This window comes from Coptis chinensis, chromosome 7 (genome assembly GCF_015680905.1).
Source record: "Coptis chinensis isolate HL-2020 chromosome 7, ASM1568090v1, whole genome shotgun sequence".
NCBI lineage: Eukaryota > Viridiplantae > Streptophyta > Magnoliopsida > Ranunculales > Ranunculaceae > Coptis > Coptis chinensis.
Window position 1 is genome coordinate 63592586 of NC_141462.1, and position 16082 is coordinate 63608667.

The following is a 16082-nucleotide window of genomic DNA, read 5'->3' on the forward strand; positions in this document are numbered from 1 at the left end:
TATATTAAATCAAGGTGAACCATATCGCAAGTTAATAACAATGTGGTGACAAATGGAAAAGGAAAGCCAAATTGTAAAGTTAACAACAGTTTTGTATACATAATAAAAACTAGGGCATTCCCTAGGTGGACGATTCAAGGTTGGCTTCTCCAATAGCATCATCAACAACGGCCTTATGGGGATCTTCGAGGACGGCTTCTGGAAGGGGGTATGCGCCCATCTCATGGTGTTCTGAGGTTCCAGAGGGATCTGCGGCTATGGAGGGGTCAGCGGCCTCAAGGGAACTGGCGACTGGGATAGTAGGCTGAAGAGGTAGAAGGCGGCCCTCTTGAGTAAGCCATTCGAGTTCCTCCTGAACCTTCCAAGCCACCCGCTTCTTAGCCAAAGATTTGAAATGATCACGAAGAATTGTCATATCCTTTTGGTGCTGCTCTAAAATTTTGGCGGTTTCATCTTTGTGGGCCTGGGTGAGGGCGTCCACGGCCTGCTAGTGTTGTTGGGTGCGGGCATTCAAGTCAAGCAGATGGTGTTGGAGAAGTGTTTCCCTTTGGCAGCGACAGCGTTTGTTGACGGAGTCCATGTACCGCTGATGGGAAGATTCGGACGCAATCAGCTCGTCCTAAGCTTGAACTTTGGCCAAATTGGCGGCGGCCAGGTCTGACTCAAGACCGACATAAGACGCTCGCAAGCTCGAAGGGCCGTTGAGTTCTTGCTCTAGAGAAGTCACCTTATTCCTAGCGCGAAGAAGGCTGCGGATCATAAATGAGACGTCAAGGCTCACCTGAGTCAAAAAGGGAGAAGGGTAAAAAAAAAAAAAAAAAAAAAAAAAGGAAGGGAGAAAGGGAAGAAAAAGTTATACCCGTTCCCAGTTGGTATACAAGTGTGATGTGAATCAAATGAACCTCCATTCGCATAAGCAATGTCCTTGGGCAGATGGGCATTGTAGAACAAGGAGGAGGCCATGGCAGCGTTGTCCAGAGCGGAGTCCGCGACATTTACCTTCCGATTTCGCACATTGAAGATAGGACAGAAGTCCTCAACTGGAGCAAGAGTGGAGGCGGGCTCCTTACCAAGTCGGTGGGTGCTGGGAGGAGAGGCAGCCGGATGAGAGGGTGGAGAAGAAGGGGCGGGGCCTTCAGGCAGGGGGAGCCTGATGAGTTGGGGGGATAGGCTCAGCAGAGGTGGATGGTAGCGGCCTATTGGCTAGCGGTTGATTGGCGGGCGCATGCATGGTGGTGGGGGGAACTTCCATCACCTCGTCATCAGAGTCACTATCAAACAATTTTTGCTTGTGGACATCCATATCTGAGGCAGGTGAAGGGCGAGAGGTGAACTAGTCGTCCCAATGGGAGATAGAGCGATAGGAGGGGTGGAAATCTTGAGGTTCATGGGAGGAGGAAGAATGGGAAGAAGACCGAGGGAGGGGGCGAGGAGAGTTATGAGAATGAGACCGCTTCTTGGAAGGGGGAGATGCATGGGGTTTACGTTCCTTGGGAGGGGGAGGGCGAAAAAAGGGACCTGTTAAGCCGCAGAAGGTGTTAAGGGCGGGGATGGGCAGCAGTGGAGTAACAGTGGTGGGATGAATACCTAAAAGGGCAGCTTGGGCGGGGCCAAGGTCGCAGATTTGAGCAAAAATAGGGCAGGAGATACTATCATAAATTCCAGGTTTGGAATCTGGGTGCCAGCCTGCAAAGAAGAACAAAGGTGAGTTAGTAGATCAGAGAGAAAACAATTCGAAAGAGGGGAAAGAGCTATTATACTCACTGCGGAGTCTGAAGGTGAGGTGGTTATGAGTCAAGGTAGGAGGTATGTCCACGGATAGAAAGTTGCCTGATACATAGAGCAGATAGTGGTGCCACACTTTATCTGAAGTGGTAAGCTTAAGGAGAAAAGATTGTTTCTTAGGACGAACACAAAAGGACTGATAGCCTATACTGACGTCCTTGGTGCTGGTTTTGAGTTAGTAGTGGGAGTAGATGTCATGGCTGATAATCTTGGGGTCATGGGACTTGTTATAGGAATTCGCGGCATACATTATCCGCCAGAAATTCCCAATACCTTGGCACGAGGGAATGTTGAAATGGTTGCAAACTTCAACATCCAGCAGAGTAAGGGGAAGACGCAGACCGGCAACCATTTGACCCATGGTGATGACAAGAGAGCTCGGCCGGTGGGGAACCAAATGGGGGTAGTGGGTGACAGAGGGCATGTGTTCTAGTATGACGTCGGCTGGAACATCGTAGGCCGCTCTAAGGGCGTCCAAATTAGGTCTACGAGATCTGGGTGGAGGCAGCAATAAAGTGGTGGGGCGACCAGAGGTGGAGGGCACGGCAGTAGAAGCAGGGGGCGGGGAAGAAGACACGCCCGCTGAACGGGAAGAGGAAGAGTCACCAGATTCGCGGTCCGTCATCGGAAGGAAGATGAACGGACTCCAGGAATCAAAATATTTTAAAATTAGAAAGGGAAAATAGTTCACTAAAAAAGAGAGGGATCAAGATAACGTATCAATCACTGACGAAAAGGAGATAGGGAAGTCGTAAAAGACGGGAGGAGAAAGGAAAGATCGGGAAGACCACCACAGAAACCGCTTTCGTCTTGCCCGGTGAAGGTTGGTGAAGAGGAAAAATGGGGGAGTTTGAGTAAAGGAAGAGAAGGTGTTTGGGCAAGAAAAGGGAAAGTGAGGGAAGAAGAAAAGGGAGAGGGGTTTAAATAGGTGGAGGGCAAAACCGTAATTTTGGGCAGTGGGGAAACCGAAGCATCAGTGGAGGCTCCAGCCAAAGGATGACATGTGGACGCACGGGAAACCAGGGGCCGCCAGAAAAACACACGCGTGATGAGTGCCTGTCCCATCGCACGCGTCCCAAAGTGACAGATATACAATGCTAAAGAGATAGAATGGTAGAGGTTCTCGACCTCGAGCCAATAATATGACCGCGAAGTCGAGAAGGGGCATTTGTAGTGGCCCATTATATGCCAAAGGACTAAGTCAAAGAGGACGAGGCAAGGCAAGGTAAGCGGGTAGGTTGGGGAGCAGCAGAACCGTGCTGCAGAACCCTAAGGGCAGACGTGGTCGAAGTACGACAAAGGGAAGGCCGTCAAATGGAAGAATGGATGGATGGTCTAGATCAAGGAGGAAGGGGTATATAAAGAAGTGGAGGTGGATAGAATGAGGAGGCCAAAAGAGAGAGAAAAAGGAAGAGAAAGAGGAGAGAGGAAGAGGAAGAGAAAAAAGAGAGGAAAAAGGAAGTGAGATCTGAGTCTTGTGGGTTCTAATAGCTCAATTATTGTTATCTTCTTTGCTATCGTAGTTTAGGTTCTTACAAATATAATGCGAGTTAATACGCGTGTACAAATATATGTGTATGCACGTAAAATATATCAAGATATAACAAATATATGTGATTGCACGTGTACACAATCGAGTTAATACAAGGAAACAAATATGTGTATGCATGTAAAAAAAAATCAAATTTTTGGGGTTAGATATTTGATTATTTTAATTTCTATATAAAAGCTTGAAATTATCACATGCATGAATGGTAAATGTTTTACTGTGTATGATTGATAAATGTTCATAGATTGATGTAAATATGATTGTTAATACATCACTAATTATACATAAAATATAATCATGTAGGGAAAAGTAAAAATAAAAATAAAAATAAGTTTTAGTGTTTAAATGATTGAAATTGTTTAATAATCATAATAAATAATAAAGACCAGAATTAGAACCGAAACCAATAAAAAAAAACCGTGGGTTTTGATGGTTTTGGGTTGGGTTATATAATTCTCATACTAAAACCGTTGAGAACCAAAACCGATAGAACTGCAAATAGTAAAACCCAAACCAAAACCGTTAAAACCCAACCCAAAACCAACCCGTTGGCACCCCTAACTCTAATAAGTCAATCAACATCTAACAAGGAAATTTTATACGACTCCAATAAGAAAACATTGCTAAATCAACTCCAAAAACTTATCTTAATAATTATCTGTCATTGAATTCCTCACAAAAATTTAAGATATGTGAATTTTAGAAATGATTCCGGCCATATGGCTAGGACTAAAATCTTGTCTATGTACTAAAGTAGAGACCTATAATGGAGAATTTTCTCTATCTTAGGTGGCACACTAATATGAGAGTTAGCCTTTTCTAATATCCCCTACAATGCCATGTAGACTTCTCAATCAATTAAAACTCTTGACTTCTTGAAAAACCCTATAATGCCACGTAGACTTCTCTCTCAATTAAAACTCTTGACTTATTGAGAAACCTAAAGACCTACAAATTGGCAAAACTTTCTATACTGCCTCCGCTTATCTCTCTCTCAAGTCTCGACTTATATATATTTTTTTGATGGGGAATAAAATATTTAATTCGTTGAGCTTTTTTTCAGAGACAATATAAAATCGAAGATTCAATCGATACCAAGTATGTGTACTGTGTGAAACTACCATAATATAGCTTAAATATATGTACTATCTAAAACTACCAGAATATAGCCGTCTGAACCATACATACCAGATTCAAGGTAATCAACATTGATAAAAATGCCAGAGAATCAAATGGTATATCATCCAGAGCAAACAGGTGACATTCTAGAGACTCAGGGCCTGGCGAAAAGTGGGAAGTCTTCAATTTCGCTAGGAAAATTATATAAGTCTGCTCTATATGCAATATCAGTAAATATACATAATCTTTATAGAGTCCACAACAAGTCAATATCTAACTCCACTTTGAAGAAAATAGGTTATGTACAACACAACACACATAACTTTTTTGAAGAGTTTGAGTGTATTATGGTATTTTTGGTATTTCCACTTTCCATAAAATAGGTTATGTACAAGTCCAATTTCTCTTTGGAACACATAGCCGAGGGGTTCGAGTGTATTTCGGTATTTCCAATTTTGCTTCTGTACAAGTCCAATTTCTTTTCCAGATTCATTGACAAACAAAATAATACAATTGAAATTTCTATATATACTTTCAGTCTTGGTTTTCATAATTCCCCACACGATCAAGTTCTTTACTTCGATTTTCCCATCTATACTCTCAAGAAATGACAATTTGCTTTTGCATAGGTGAGATAATAAGCTACATAAGATCCTTGAATGTGTGAGCTGATAAGTACCCAAAACTGTATTTTAAACCATGTAGAGACATTAAATTTGGGTCAATTACGTGTTTAATAAATATAAATTAATTGTATTTTCATGTTTCAATAGACAACAATAAAATACACACAGAACCTGGGTTTTAGCATGAAATACATCTGAATAAAGCTTGGACTTGAAATCTTCAGTATCAGCTCATTTAAAGCTCCAATCTACCAGCAAAGCTCATGAACTCCAAGAACCATGAAACAAGTTGAAGAATCCAAACTTGAGTTCCTGAGCTAGCCAAAGGAGTCATGTTCGGGTCAAGACTTGGTCAAACCGACTTGTAATATAAATCGAAAAAATAGAAAGTTCAAATGGTGACATCTTTCGCCTCCTAACTCCGATTGAAGCATATGACTGTCAAAATGATCAGTAAAAAAACTCTACACAACGGTATATTGCTTTTACAAAATGGACATATGGTTTGAAATCAGAGATAAAGCCAAGCACGTCACTATTCATCGAAGACGACGTAGATATTTTAGATTTTTTATTATTTAACTTTTTGTAAAGTCAAAAGATGAATAGTTCCGAATAGTGTCAAATAATATTGAATAGTGTCAAATAGTGATTACTATTCCTTAAAGTCAAAAAGTTGAATAGTGATCAAATCACACTCGTGGGATCAGATTTCTGAGATTCGATCACGACCGTCCATTCAACTATAAATAGAAGGGTCTAGTTTTAGTTTTTCTCATGGAATGGTTAGCATTCCATCAGTAGGAGTAGAGTAGTTTACTGCTTTCCTAGTGTAATGAAGAATTTAATTTCCAATCTTTAATTAAAATATTTTTAATTCAGTTTTATTTTTAGTTAATTAGAATAAAACTTTTGTTATGTGATCTCTCGAGGCGGAAACTCACCGAAAGTGAGAATTATATCCGTTTGGGGAGTTAATAAAACTCATGTGAGGGAAAATCTTCGTTGTTGGTTTGGTAAGTTGTTTAGGAAGAACAACTAGACCTACATCCTATCCCAAAATGATAGTTGGTGTAGTGCCTAGTTAGAGATCAAAGTGATGAGCTTAGAGATAAGTCATTGTTTTGGTTCCACTTGCTAGCATGTATGAGCTTAGAGATGAACCATACATGTTAGGGATCAAGTTTTCTTCTATTAGACTTGTCTATGAGTTCTAGGAAGAATAAAATGAACTTATCAAACAACAAAACTTATTAAAATCATTGAGATGAAATATTTTGCAATTTTATTGAAATGTGTGAAATAAATGACAAACCCCGCACCGTTTTTACGGTCGGATCAATGGGCGCGTTTTGATAAAATTAGCAAAATAATTAATTTGATCATATACATCAATCAAATTCATTTCTTCTTCCTCTCCATATTTTTTTTTATTTTCCAAACTTATAAAAAAACCCACAAAATCAACCATTTTGTGGTTATGGGCCTATTTTTGGGCCTTAAAAAATGCACCCATCTCTTTCTTTTAATTTTTCTTTTCTCTCTCCACTGTCGTCCTCCTTTTCTTCTCTGCATCTCTTTCTCTCTTATTTTCTTTTCTGTTCGTCTCATTCTTTTTCTTTATCTCCTCTCTGACTTGTCTCCTCTCTGAGTGTTTGTTGTAGTTGAATTGAAGAAGGAGGCGCCTGGACAAGGTGGTTAGGTTTGCTGGAGGTGTACTTGCGAATGGAGGTGCATGTGGTGTTTGAATTGAAGAAGAAGGTGCTGTTTTGGTGGTGCTGGGATAATGCTAGTGGTGACGGTCGTGCTGCTTGAGGAAGGTGGAGATCGGTGATGCTGGATTGAGACAGTGGTGTCTGGTCGTGCAAGGTCTATGGTGAAGTGAAGGTGGCCGGCGTTGCGTGGCTGGTGGCTTGAGGTCAGTTCGAGTGATGGCGGAGTTCGGTGCTGATTTGGGGTGATTCACGGCGTGGTATGATGCTGATGGTTGTTGGTGACGAAGAAGGTGCTGTTTCGGTGGTTGTTGAAGTTGAAGTGTGAGAAGCTGACGGTGGTGGTGCTGTTTTGGTGCTGAAAGTTGGAGGTGCTCAGTAGTGACGGCTGTTGGTTCTAGTTGTTGGGATGCCGCTGATGGAAGGTGCTGGCGGTGTTCGCGATCGTGATGAAGGAGGCGATGGTTGTTGTTGCCGTTGTTGGTTGTGATCATGGTGTTGGTTGATGTCGAGATAGGTGCCTGTAAATGTGTAGTGGTGGTGATGTCTGTGCTAGTAAACGTTGTATTGTGGGGGTGACAGTTGGTGGCGAGTTGGACGTGAAGATGGTTGGTCGTGCTGATTGGTAGCTGCTTGTTGTGGGTATACTGATGCCTGAGGAAGGAGACGGTCAGTTGGAGGTCACGTTGAAAGGTGGTGATGTTTGAGTATTGAGGAGACGGGTGTTGGATTCGTGACTGGAGTAGAACATTGTTTGGCGTCGACGAAACACTTGACTGAAGGTGGAGATTGCTTGCTATGATGATGAAACTAGTTGGGTTTGTTGAAGTTATAGTGACGGTGATAATGTTGAGCAGGTGACCGAAGCAATACTAAAAGTCTACGTGGGTAGTTGTGAGTGTTAACTTTGTGGTTGCACCTATCCGAAGCAATTAAGATGAAAAAGAAATAAAAATAAAAAAGATATAAAATAAAATAATAATAATAATAATAATAATATGTAAATAGTAAATAGTAAATAGTAAATAAATCAATAATAATATTGTGTGTGTGTGCTTAGGACTTATGCTTAACAACCAAACGGACTTTGGACTAAATGACTTGGGGACTACACCCAATGCCTAATCCCACGTTTGATTGTGCCGAAAGCATATGGACTGTGGACACTAATTTCCATTTGCCCTAGCACCACGATTAAAAAAAAAAAAAAAAAAAATTACTTAAGTGTTAAATATTTAGTTATAGATTTTTTTTAACTCGTGTAAATAATTTAGTTGTTTGTTTTTATTTTTAAATATATTCGTGTAATTAGGCCCTCGAAGGCACCAAATTGTAACTTATTGGCCTTGTGCCACCATTTCCTTTGGTTTGTGGGTTTCTATTTGTATGTAATAATTTTTGAATAACAGAGGTGAGTGGCATTGACCCCGAATCGCCAATGTGTCAATGACCACTCAAGTCATCTTCGACCCAAGTGCGTGTAAGCACAACTTCAAGGTATGTTATCTTTTATCTCTCCCTTGAATCTCCTGTCAACGGGTTATATGCAATTTCCAAACATTTTTAGCCTATTCAAAAGAAAATCAATCTTAGCCTATTTTGGAATTGATATGACAGCCTGTTTAGAATTAACGAGCATGATTAAAATTCATTTTTTTATGAATGCTTAATAATTTTGCCAAAATAACGAACTTTGAAAACATGCTTTTATATCGGGTATTTGAATATACTTTAAGGGAATCTCCTACATGCTTAAATTTTCTACCATCTCAGTAACTCAAAATATAGACATACCTAAGCGTAACAAACTTTTACCCTTGCATACAAGAGATAAATCAATCATTTTCGTTATTGAGACCAATCTTTCAACCGAACATCTTCAAAATGCTAGTTGCCCTATTTTCCAAATCTAAGCTTCATGAAGGACACTTTCTAATGCAATTTTTTCTCGACACAGGAGTGTAAAAATACCATTTTTTAGGGGGGTACTCGCTAAACCCCCAAATCTTTCAACTATTACCTAATAGTTGATATAGAAATATGACACCCCAGTTTCATCCTGTTTGGGGGTGTGCATAGTCTAGGGGAATCTGACGTAAAAAGACCACACATACCTAGTCTCGGGAATCTGACTTAAAAAGACCCAACATAAAGTCTTGAGTACCTAACTTTAAACGACTCATTTTCTATTACATTCAAGTAATGTCATAATAAGGTAACCGCGCTCTTCTATTTGGAGAGATAGTTGTAAGCGTCGGTTCCTTCGTCCAAATAACTCATGTATTTCAATTTAGTACCTGAAGGGTGGCAAGGTAATGTTTATCAACGACGCAAGTTTATTTGTTCAACATATTAGCGAATAATCTGTATTTGCTAAATCATTCCACCATCTGGGTGCGAATGCCAAGGGTGTCTACAAACCCTTATATTTGATAAAAGTCTTAGGAATCTGACTATAAACGACCTAAATTATTATGTCTATATATGTGTGTGTATTTTGGTTGTTTTTCTTGATTGGTGTGCTATTTTCAATTTTCTTGTTACATACATGCTGTAATTTTTGTTATAGAGATTCAGCCGAATTTTTGCTCACGTTTCTCAGGTAATTTCTTTCCCTATCTCTCTTGATACTTTGAGGACAAAGCATCCATCTGTTTGGGGGTGGGAGATAAACATTTTGCAAAAATTAGGAACTTTCAAGTTATTCATTTTTCTTTCTTTCTAAAAAAATTTAAAAAATTAAAAATTAAAAAAAAAATTAGTTAGTCTTATTTAGTAATAAAGGTCTTGTTTCCTTTTATATGAGGAAAATTGTCTAGAAATCTCACATTAGCATTAGAATTAGGATTGGTTCTTAGAAACTTATGTTAATACGTACGCAATAGTTTTTATATCTTTTCATGAATATTCATGCAATGAGTGTCAATGACTATACATAGTAGTAATTTTTTGGGACTCATGGTTAGAATACTTAAATTCCAAATCCAGTGAGAATCTAGCCAAAAAGCCTCAACATAAGTGTATCTGAGTAATGACCCAAGGATGAAGCAATTCTGAGTAGAAAAAAATCACACGTCCACTTGCTTGATCACTATACTATATCCTAGGCGAGAATTTAGGCATTCTTTGGACCGATATAGCCAAATAAAAAAATATATACAAACCCAAAAAACTATATTTTCCCTAGTTTTCCCCATTGAGCCTTTATATTATCCATTTTATTTTTCATCCATTATTTCCTTTCCCATATCCATATCTGATGAGTTCGAGAAATATGATGAAGAGCATAAAAGAGAAGAGAAAGACCTATACAAATACGAAAATTCGTTCTATCAGTTGGCGCCGATTGATGAATCTAGTTAGCTGTGTCAAAACCAAGAAAAAGTAAATTCAATGAAAGAATCAAAGTTATAAACTCCAAAAATAAAATCAAATGGAGTAGAAAAGCCAAAAAGGGCGAAGTATGGAACAGTTTTGAAACAGAAGAACACTAGGTTTTCTCCAGTAATTATTTGAAGACCATATTTTCTCTAACTCATTGTTTTGTTATCCATTCCATTCCTTCTAAACCATTTCCTAAGCTCCGTAATACCTAATAAAAGTCATCTAGCTCAATTAGGATAGGTTAGTGCGATAGTAAGTGGTAGACGTGATTGATCGACCTTGGCTTCCGACGTCATTGAGAATGTGAGGAAACGTGTGCCCACTGCACACTGGAGTAAGCAAAACTTGAGTGAAAAATATGAGAGAATTTGTATTTCGACACATACCTGTGAGAACCTACTTAAGGACGCTCTCCAAAGGATCTAGAAACGGCCCTGCTTGGACATTTCATTGTAAAGTTCACTGCATACTTATTCATATGTAGATATTTTGATTATTATACATTTATTAACGTAGGTTTCAAATGAATTAATCTGCATTCCCCGCTAGTGAGACGTATAGATATCTGATATCTAATTTAGGGAAAAAACCTTTGTTACTGAGTCATTGTAGTATAGGTGAAGTTTGTGGGTATCTTCTCTGGAAAACTCTCACGAAGCTAAAACTCGTCCACTAAGGAATTCCTAGTGGTTTAAGGCCTTGTTGCATATGGTCAATGCAATCGCACTCTGCGAAATGAGAATTAGCTTAGGGCTACACATTTTTGGCCACTTATCTATTTTTAGTGTCTCTTCTTTGCTTGAGGACAAGCAAAGTGTTGTTTGGGGGTAGTTGATAAGTACCCAAAACTGTATTTTAAACCCTGTAGAGACATTAAATTTGGGTCAATTATGTGTTTAATAAATATAAATTAATTGTATTTTCATGTTTCAACAGACAACAATAAAATACACACAGAACCTGGGTTTTAGCATGAAATACATCTGAATAAAGCTTGGACTTGAAATCTTCAGTATCAGCTCATTTAAAGCTCCAATCTGCCAGCAAAGCTCATGAACTCCGAGAACCATGAAACAAGTTGAAGAATCCAAACTTGAGTTCCTGAGCTAGCCAAAGGAGTCATGTTCGGGTCAAGACTTGGTCAAACTGACTTGTACCAAACCAAAAAATCAGTAGAAAGTTCAAATGGTGACATCTTTCGCCTCCTAACTCCGATTGAAGCATATGACTGTCAAAATGATCGGCCAAGAGAAAACTCTACACAACGGTATATTGATTTTACAAAATGGACATATGGTTTGAAATCAGAGATAAAGCCAAGCACGTCACTATTCATCGAAGACGGCGTAGATATTTTAGATTTTTATTATTTAACTTTTTGTAAAGTCAAAAGATGAATAGTTCGAATAGTGTCAAATAGTGAATATTCAAATATTACTATTAAAGTCAAAAAGTTGAATAGTGATCAAATCTCAGTCGTGGGATCAGATTTACGAGATTCGATCACGACCGTCCATTCAACTATAAATAGAAGGGTCTAGTTTTAGTTTTTTTCATGGAATGGTTAGCATTCCATCACTAGGAGTAGAGTAGTTTACTGCTTTCCTAGTGTAATGAAGAATTTAATTTCCAATCTTTAATTAAAATGTTTTTAATTCAGTTTTATTTTTAGTTAATTAGAATAAAACTTTAGTTATGTGATCTCAGAGCGGAAACTCTACCCGAGTGAGAATTATATCCGTTTGGGGAGTTAATAAAACTCATGTGAGGGAAAATCTTCGTTGTTGGTTTGGTAAGTTGTTTAGGAAGAACAACTAGACCTACATCCTATCCCAAAATGATAGTTGGTGTAGTGTCTAGTTAGGGATCAAAGTGATGAGCTTAGAGATAAGTCATTGTTTTGGTTCCACTTGCTAGCATGTATGAGCTTAGAAATGAACCATACATGCTAGGGATCAAGTTTTCTTCTATTAGACTTGTCTATGAGTTCTAGGAAGAATAAAATGAACTTATCAAACAACAAAACTTATTAAAATCATTGAGATGAAATATTTTGCAATTTTATTGAAATGTGAACGAAATGACAAACCCGACTGCTGTTTTACAGTCAGATAATGAGCTATAGATTGTATATATATAGTAAGAAATTGCAACTTGCACCTGCAAAGGTAAGATAATAGGCTATATAAGATCCTTAAATTTGCAAGCTATTTATTGTCTATAGATAGTCGATAAGTATTCAAGAACATCAACACTTTGAATGGGGTTTTTGTTAAGAGATAGTTGTGTAACAATAGAATTTTAACTTGAATCCTCAGAATCCCTAAGAAAGCTTTCATAATCTACTATCAATAGAACAAACAGTTATTAAAAATTTCTTATATGCTATAGCTTAGACATAGATGATGGCTTAAAGTTGGGACAGAATTAGCTTTTTCGATCCCCTGAACCCGCTGAGAGATCTCAATATTATCCCCCTTTGTTGCCGCAAGAATCATCTAACTTAACTCTCCAAATAAGCACAAGGACTCCAAGTAAGGCACTGGAACTGCCTTAGCTTCAAACAATAACTCCAACCAACTTAGAGGTCAACCATGGGAATAGGCAAACAATTGGTCCTCTCGGCCCTGAAGTAAGTCTGAACAGTCCATCAAACACATAAGTCATTTGTTACATTTTTTTTAAAGGCAATGTTTATGAGCTGGGAACTTTTTGATATAAACCTTTACATGGGAGAGTATGCATAAACATCTATTGGGATCCTCAGAAATTGTTGACCTTAACTCCCAGAATTTTTTTTTTTTTATCTTCACCATTGGTAATGCATAACCGATGACAAAGAAGAATTCATGATTATTGAAGATTTGCATTGTTTCAATTATTAGTTTGTTTGTTTACTTAAATTTACACAAAACAAGTGTCAATTAAAGAAATTATATTGTACGTTCAAAAATAGTCTAGACACTATGTTCTCTGCATTAATTTTTGTTTAACATGTTATTGTTCTACTCAGTCCGATATTACATGAATCACACATTATAAAAGTGATACTTGAAGAGAGAGATTGTGCAAATGAAATAACCGGGAGTGACTCTCAAGGACAAAACTGCTGAAAAAGTAACTCTCAAAGACACATTTTTTTTTCGTAACTCACAAGGGCCAGGTAGATGAAAGGTCAAGTATACCCTTGATGCAAAATAAAAACGGATCGGGTAGATGAAATGTCGAGTATACCCCTGACGCGAAATAATTAACAGCCCGGCCTAGACAAAATGACCAGGTGTATTTAGTATGAACAATCATTGTTCATACCCCCAATTACAAACATTAGCTATGAACAATGAATGTTCATACCTATTGGAGCTATGAACAATGATCTAATAGGTATGAACATTGATCCAGTTATGAACATGGATTGTTCATACCTATTTGGGAGTATGAAAAATCACTGTTCATACATCAACAGTGTTCATACATCAAATATGAACAATCATTGTTCATGACTACTTTGATTTCAAATATAGTATGAACAATCATTGTTCATACCTCAACATTGTTCATGAGCTATGAACATTGATTGTTCATACTTGCGCATACATGTGGAAAGACATAGTTATTTAGGGTATGCCCAATCAATGTTGAGGTATGAACAATGAGTGTTCATAGCTCCAATAGGTATGAACATGCATTGTGCATATATGATTGTTCATAATTGGGGCTTTGAACATGTATTGTTCATACCTGCTTAAAGGTATGAACAATGAGTGTTCATATCTCCAATAGGTATGAACAATCAATGTTCATATATGTTTTGGGTATGAATAATCAATGTTCATATTATTTTCTTTAAGCAGGTATGAACACCCATTGTTCATACTCCCAATTACGAACATTAGCTATGAACAATGAGTGTTCATACCTAATGGAGCTATGAACAATGAGTGTTCATACATCAAACATGAACAATCATTGTTCATGACTACTTTGATTTTAAATATAGTATGAACAATCATTGTTCATGAGATATGAACATTGATTGTTCAATGTGAGAATTGTTTGTTTGAAAAGACATAGTTATTTAGGGTATGAACAATCAATGTTTTTTTTTTTTTTTTTAATAATCTAGAGGTTATGGCTGACCTCAACCTGTATTAGAAGAAAAACGGGGATACATAGTGCCTATTCTATCTTCCTCTATGATATGGTGTAACTTTTCATCTAGAGGAAGAGAAAATAAAACAACACCTTCTTCTGGCGATCTATACATTTTTTAAAGGTAGTGGGCTGCCCGATTTCCTTCTCGAAAGATATGACTAAAAGAGCATTTAACAAATGTGTGAGTAATACTTCTAATACAGGCAGCCATATTAGAACAATACCATGGGCAGCGCTCACTCCCTTTCAAAATGTTTATGGCTCCCAGAGAGTCAGAATTAACTTCCAGATTTTCTATACCCATCTCTTGGGCCTGCTTAAGCCCAACTACAATGGCTTCAATTTCCTGATGTATGACTGAGTTCCTTGTCGAGCAACCTGCATAAGCATGAACAACATTCCCCAAGCCATCTCGTATAGTCCCTCCATACCCAGTTCCATTTTGCTGGACCGAACCATCAGTATTGAGCATGTAAGCTCCCTGTTCCGCTGACTTCCACCTACAACAAAGAACTTCCTGAGGTTTGAATTTCATTTGCAGTCCCAACCTATCAGCAAGAGCTCGAATTGAAGAAAGTAAGAGTCTTTGACCTCTGACAAATTTTTCTGAATGTACAGCTTCATTGTGGCCATAATCCTTGAGGTTAGCTGTTGGGTCGTCAACAAGATGTCCTTCTTCTTTCGTCTGTTCCTTTCGCACCAGAGTTCGTGGACAGTGGCTCCAATAAAAGCTTTAAAGATATCGACACAGGTGGTGTTTTGCCGACATAACCTGAAAATACAATACCATTCAGAAAAGGAGTCTTTGATAAGATCCCCTAGTCCAAGATTGTTTTTCATAGAGGCCCAGACCTATTTAGAGTAGTGACAGTCGAAGAATAAATACTTTGAGTGCTCCGAAGATATACCACAGAGACTGCATTCATAGAATTGCAAGGTTTTCTTCTGTATCAAGCGATCTTGAGTGGGAAGACAATTTGAGAGCAATTGCCACAATGTAAATGAGAATTTTGGGATAGAGAGCTTTCCCCAGACCACTCTGTACCATTTTACCTTTGGTCTCTCTTTTTGCAGAACTGCATACGCTGATTTTACTGAGAATTCTCCCAAGCTACTCGGTGACCAAATAACCTCATCTTTGTCTAGATAACAATTCACTTCCATACCCAAGATGAGATTTTTCAAGGAACTGTCCGAGATAGATGTCACCAGAGAGGACCAGTTACCTTGATTCAAAATATCACTCACCTTTGCATCCTTCGGTAGTGCAAATGAGTTTCTCGCAACTGTTGATTCCCAAAGCGGTTGACTTGAGCCCCATGGGTCATGCCAGAAGAGGGTGTTAGTCCTGTCTGCTATAACATATCTGACATATTTCCGAGCAATGTTCCGATGCTTCAGTATCCCCCTCCATACCCAAGAGCAGCTTGCCGGTGTTTTCATAGTCCAAAAGTAGGACTGCTTTATCTGTTGGCTCCATGTCTAGTTTGACCACAGTGATCCATCCTCCTCAGCTAATCTGAAAATCAGGCCGCAGTAAGCCGCCTTGTTCCAAGTTCTGGCATCTATTATACCCAGTCCACCTTGCTCCTTAGCATACCTCAATACTTCATGGCTGGCATGATGCATCTTCCTTGTCATATTGGGACCAGACCATAAAAAACGGTTGCAAATCTTAGATACATTGTCCAGAACTTTCTTTGGTAAAACAAAGGTTTTTGACCAGTAGACTTGAAAGGATGAGAGAACTAA

At 38.5% G+C, this 16082-nt stretch overlaps 1 protein-coding gene across 1 annotated transcript; it reads right to left on the reverse strand.

Annotated features, from left to right (window-relative positions):
* Window positions 1-619: 619 nt before the first annotated feature.
* On the reverse strand, window positions 620-15773 carry LOC147488366 (uncharacterized). The gene is made up of 4 exons (XM_086574354.1): window positions 15217-15773; window positions 14947-15102; window positions 14555-14830; window positions 620-749 (listed from the first exon to the last, which is right to left on the reverse strand). Exons 1-4 carry the CDS (start codon window positions 15771-15773, stop codon window positions 620-622), a joined length of 1119 nt encoding a protein of 372 aa, XP_086430480.1.
* Between the last annotated feature and the right edge of the window lie 309 nt (window positions 15774-16082).

What these genes read in the sequence shown, in the direction of transcription:
- LOC147488366 (XM_086574354.1), bottom strand. Translation starts at nt 15,773, where the DNA reads ATGAAAACACCGGCAAGCTGCTCTTGGGTATGGAGGGGGATACTGAAG. An exon ending in ATATCTTCGGAGCACTCAAA is followed by an intron (nt 15,103 to 15,216) that starts GTATTTATTCTT and finishes TTGTATTTTCAG; the next exon opens with GTTATGTCGGCAAAACACCA. An exon ending in ATTATGGCCACAATGAAGCT is followed by an intron (nt 14,831 to 14,946) that starts GTACATTCAGAA and finishes TCTTTGTTGTAG; the next exon opens with GTGGAAGTCAGCGGAACAGG.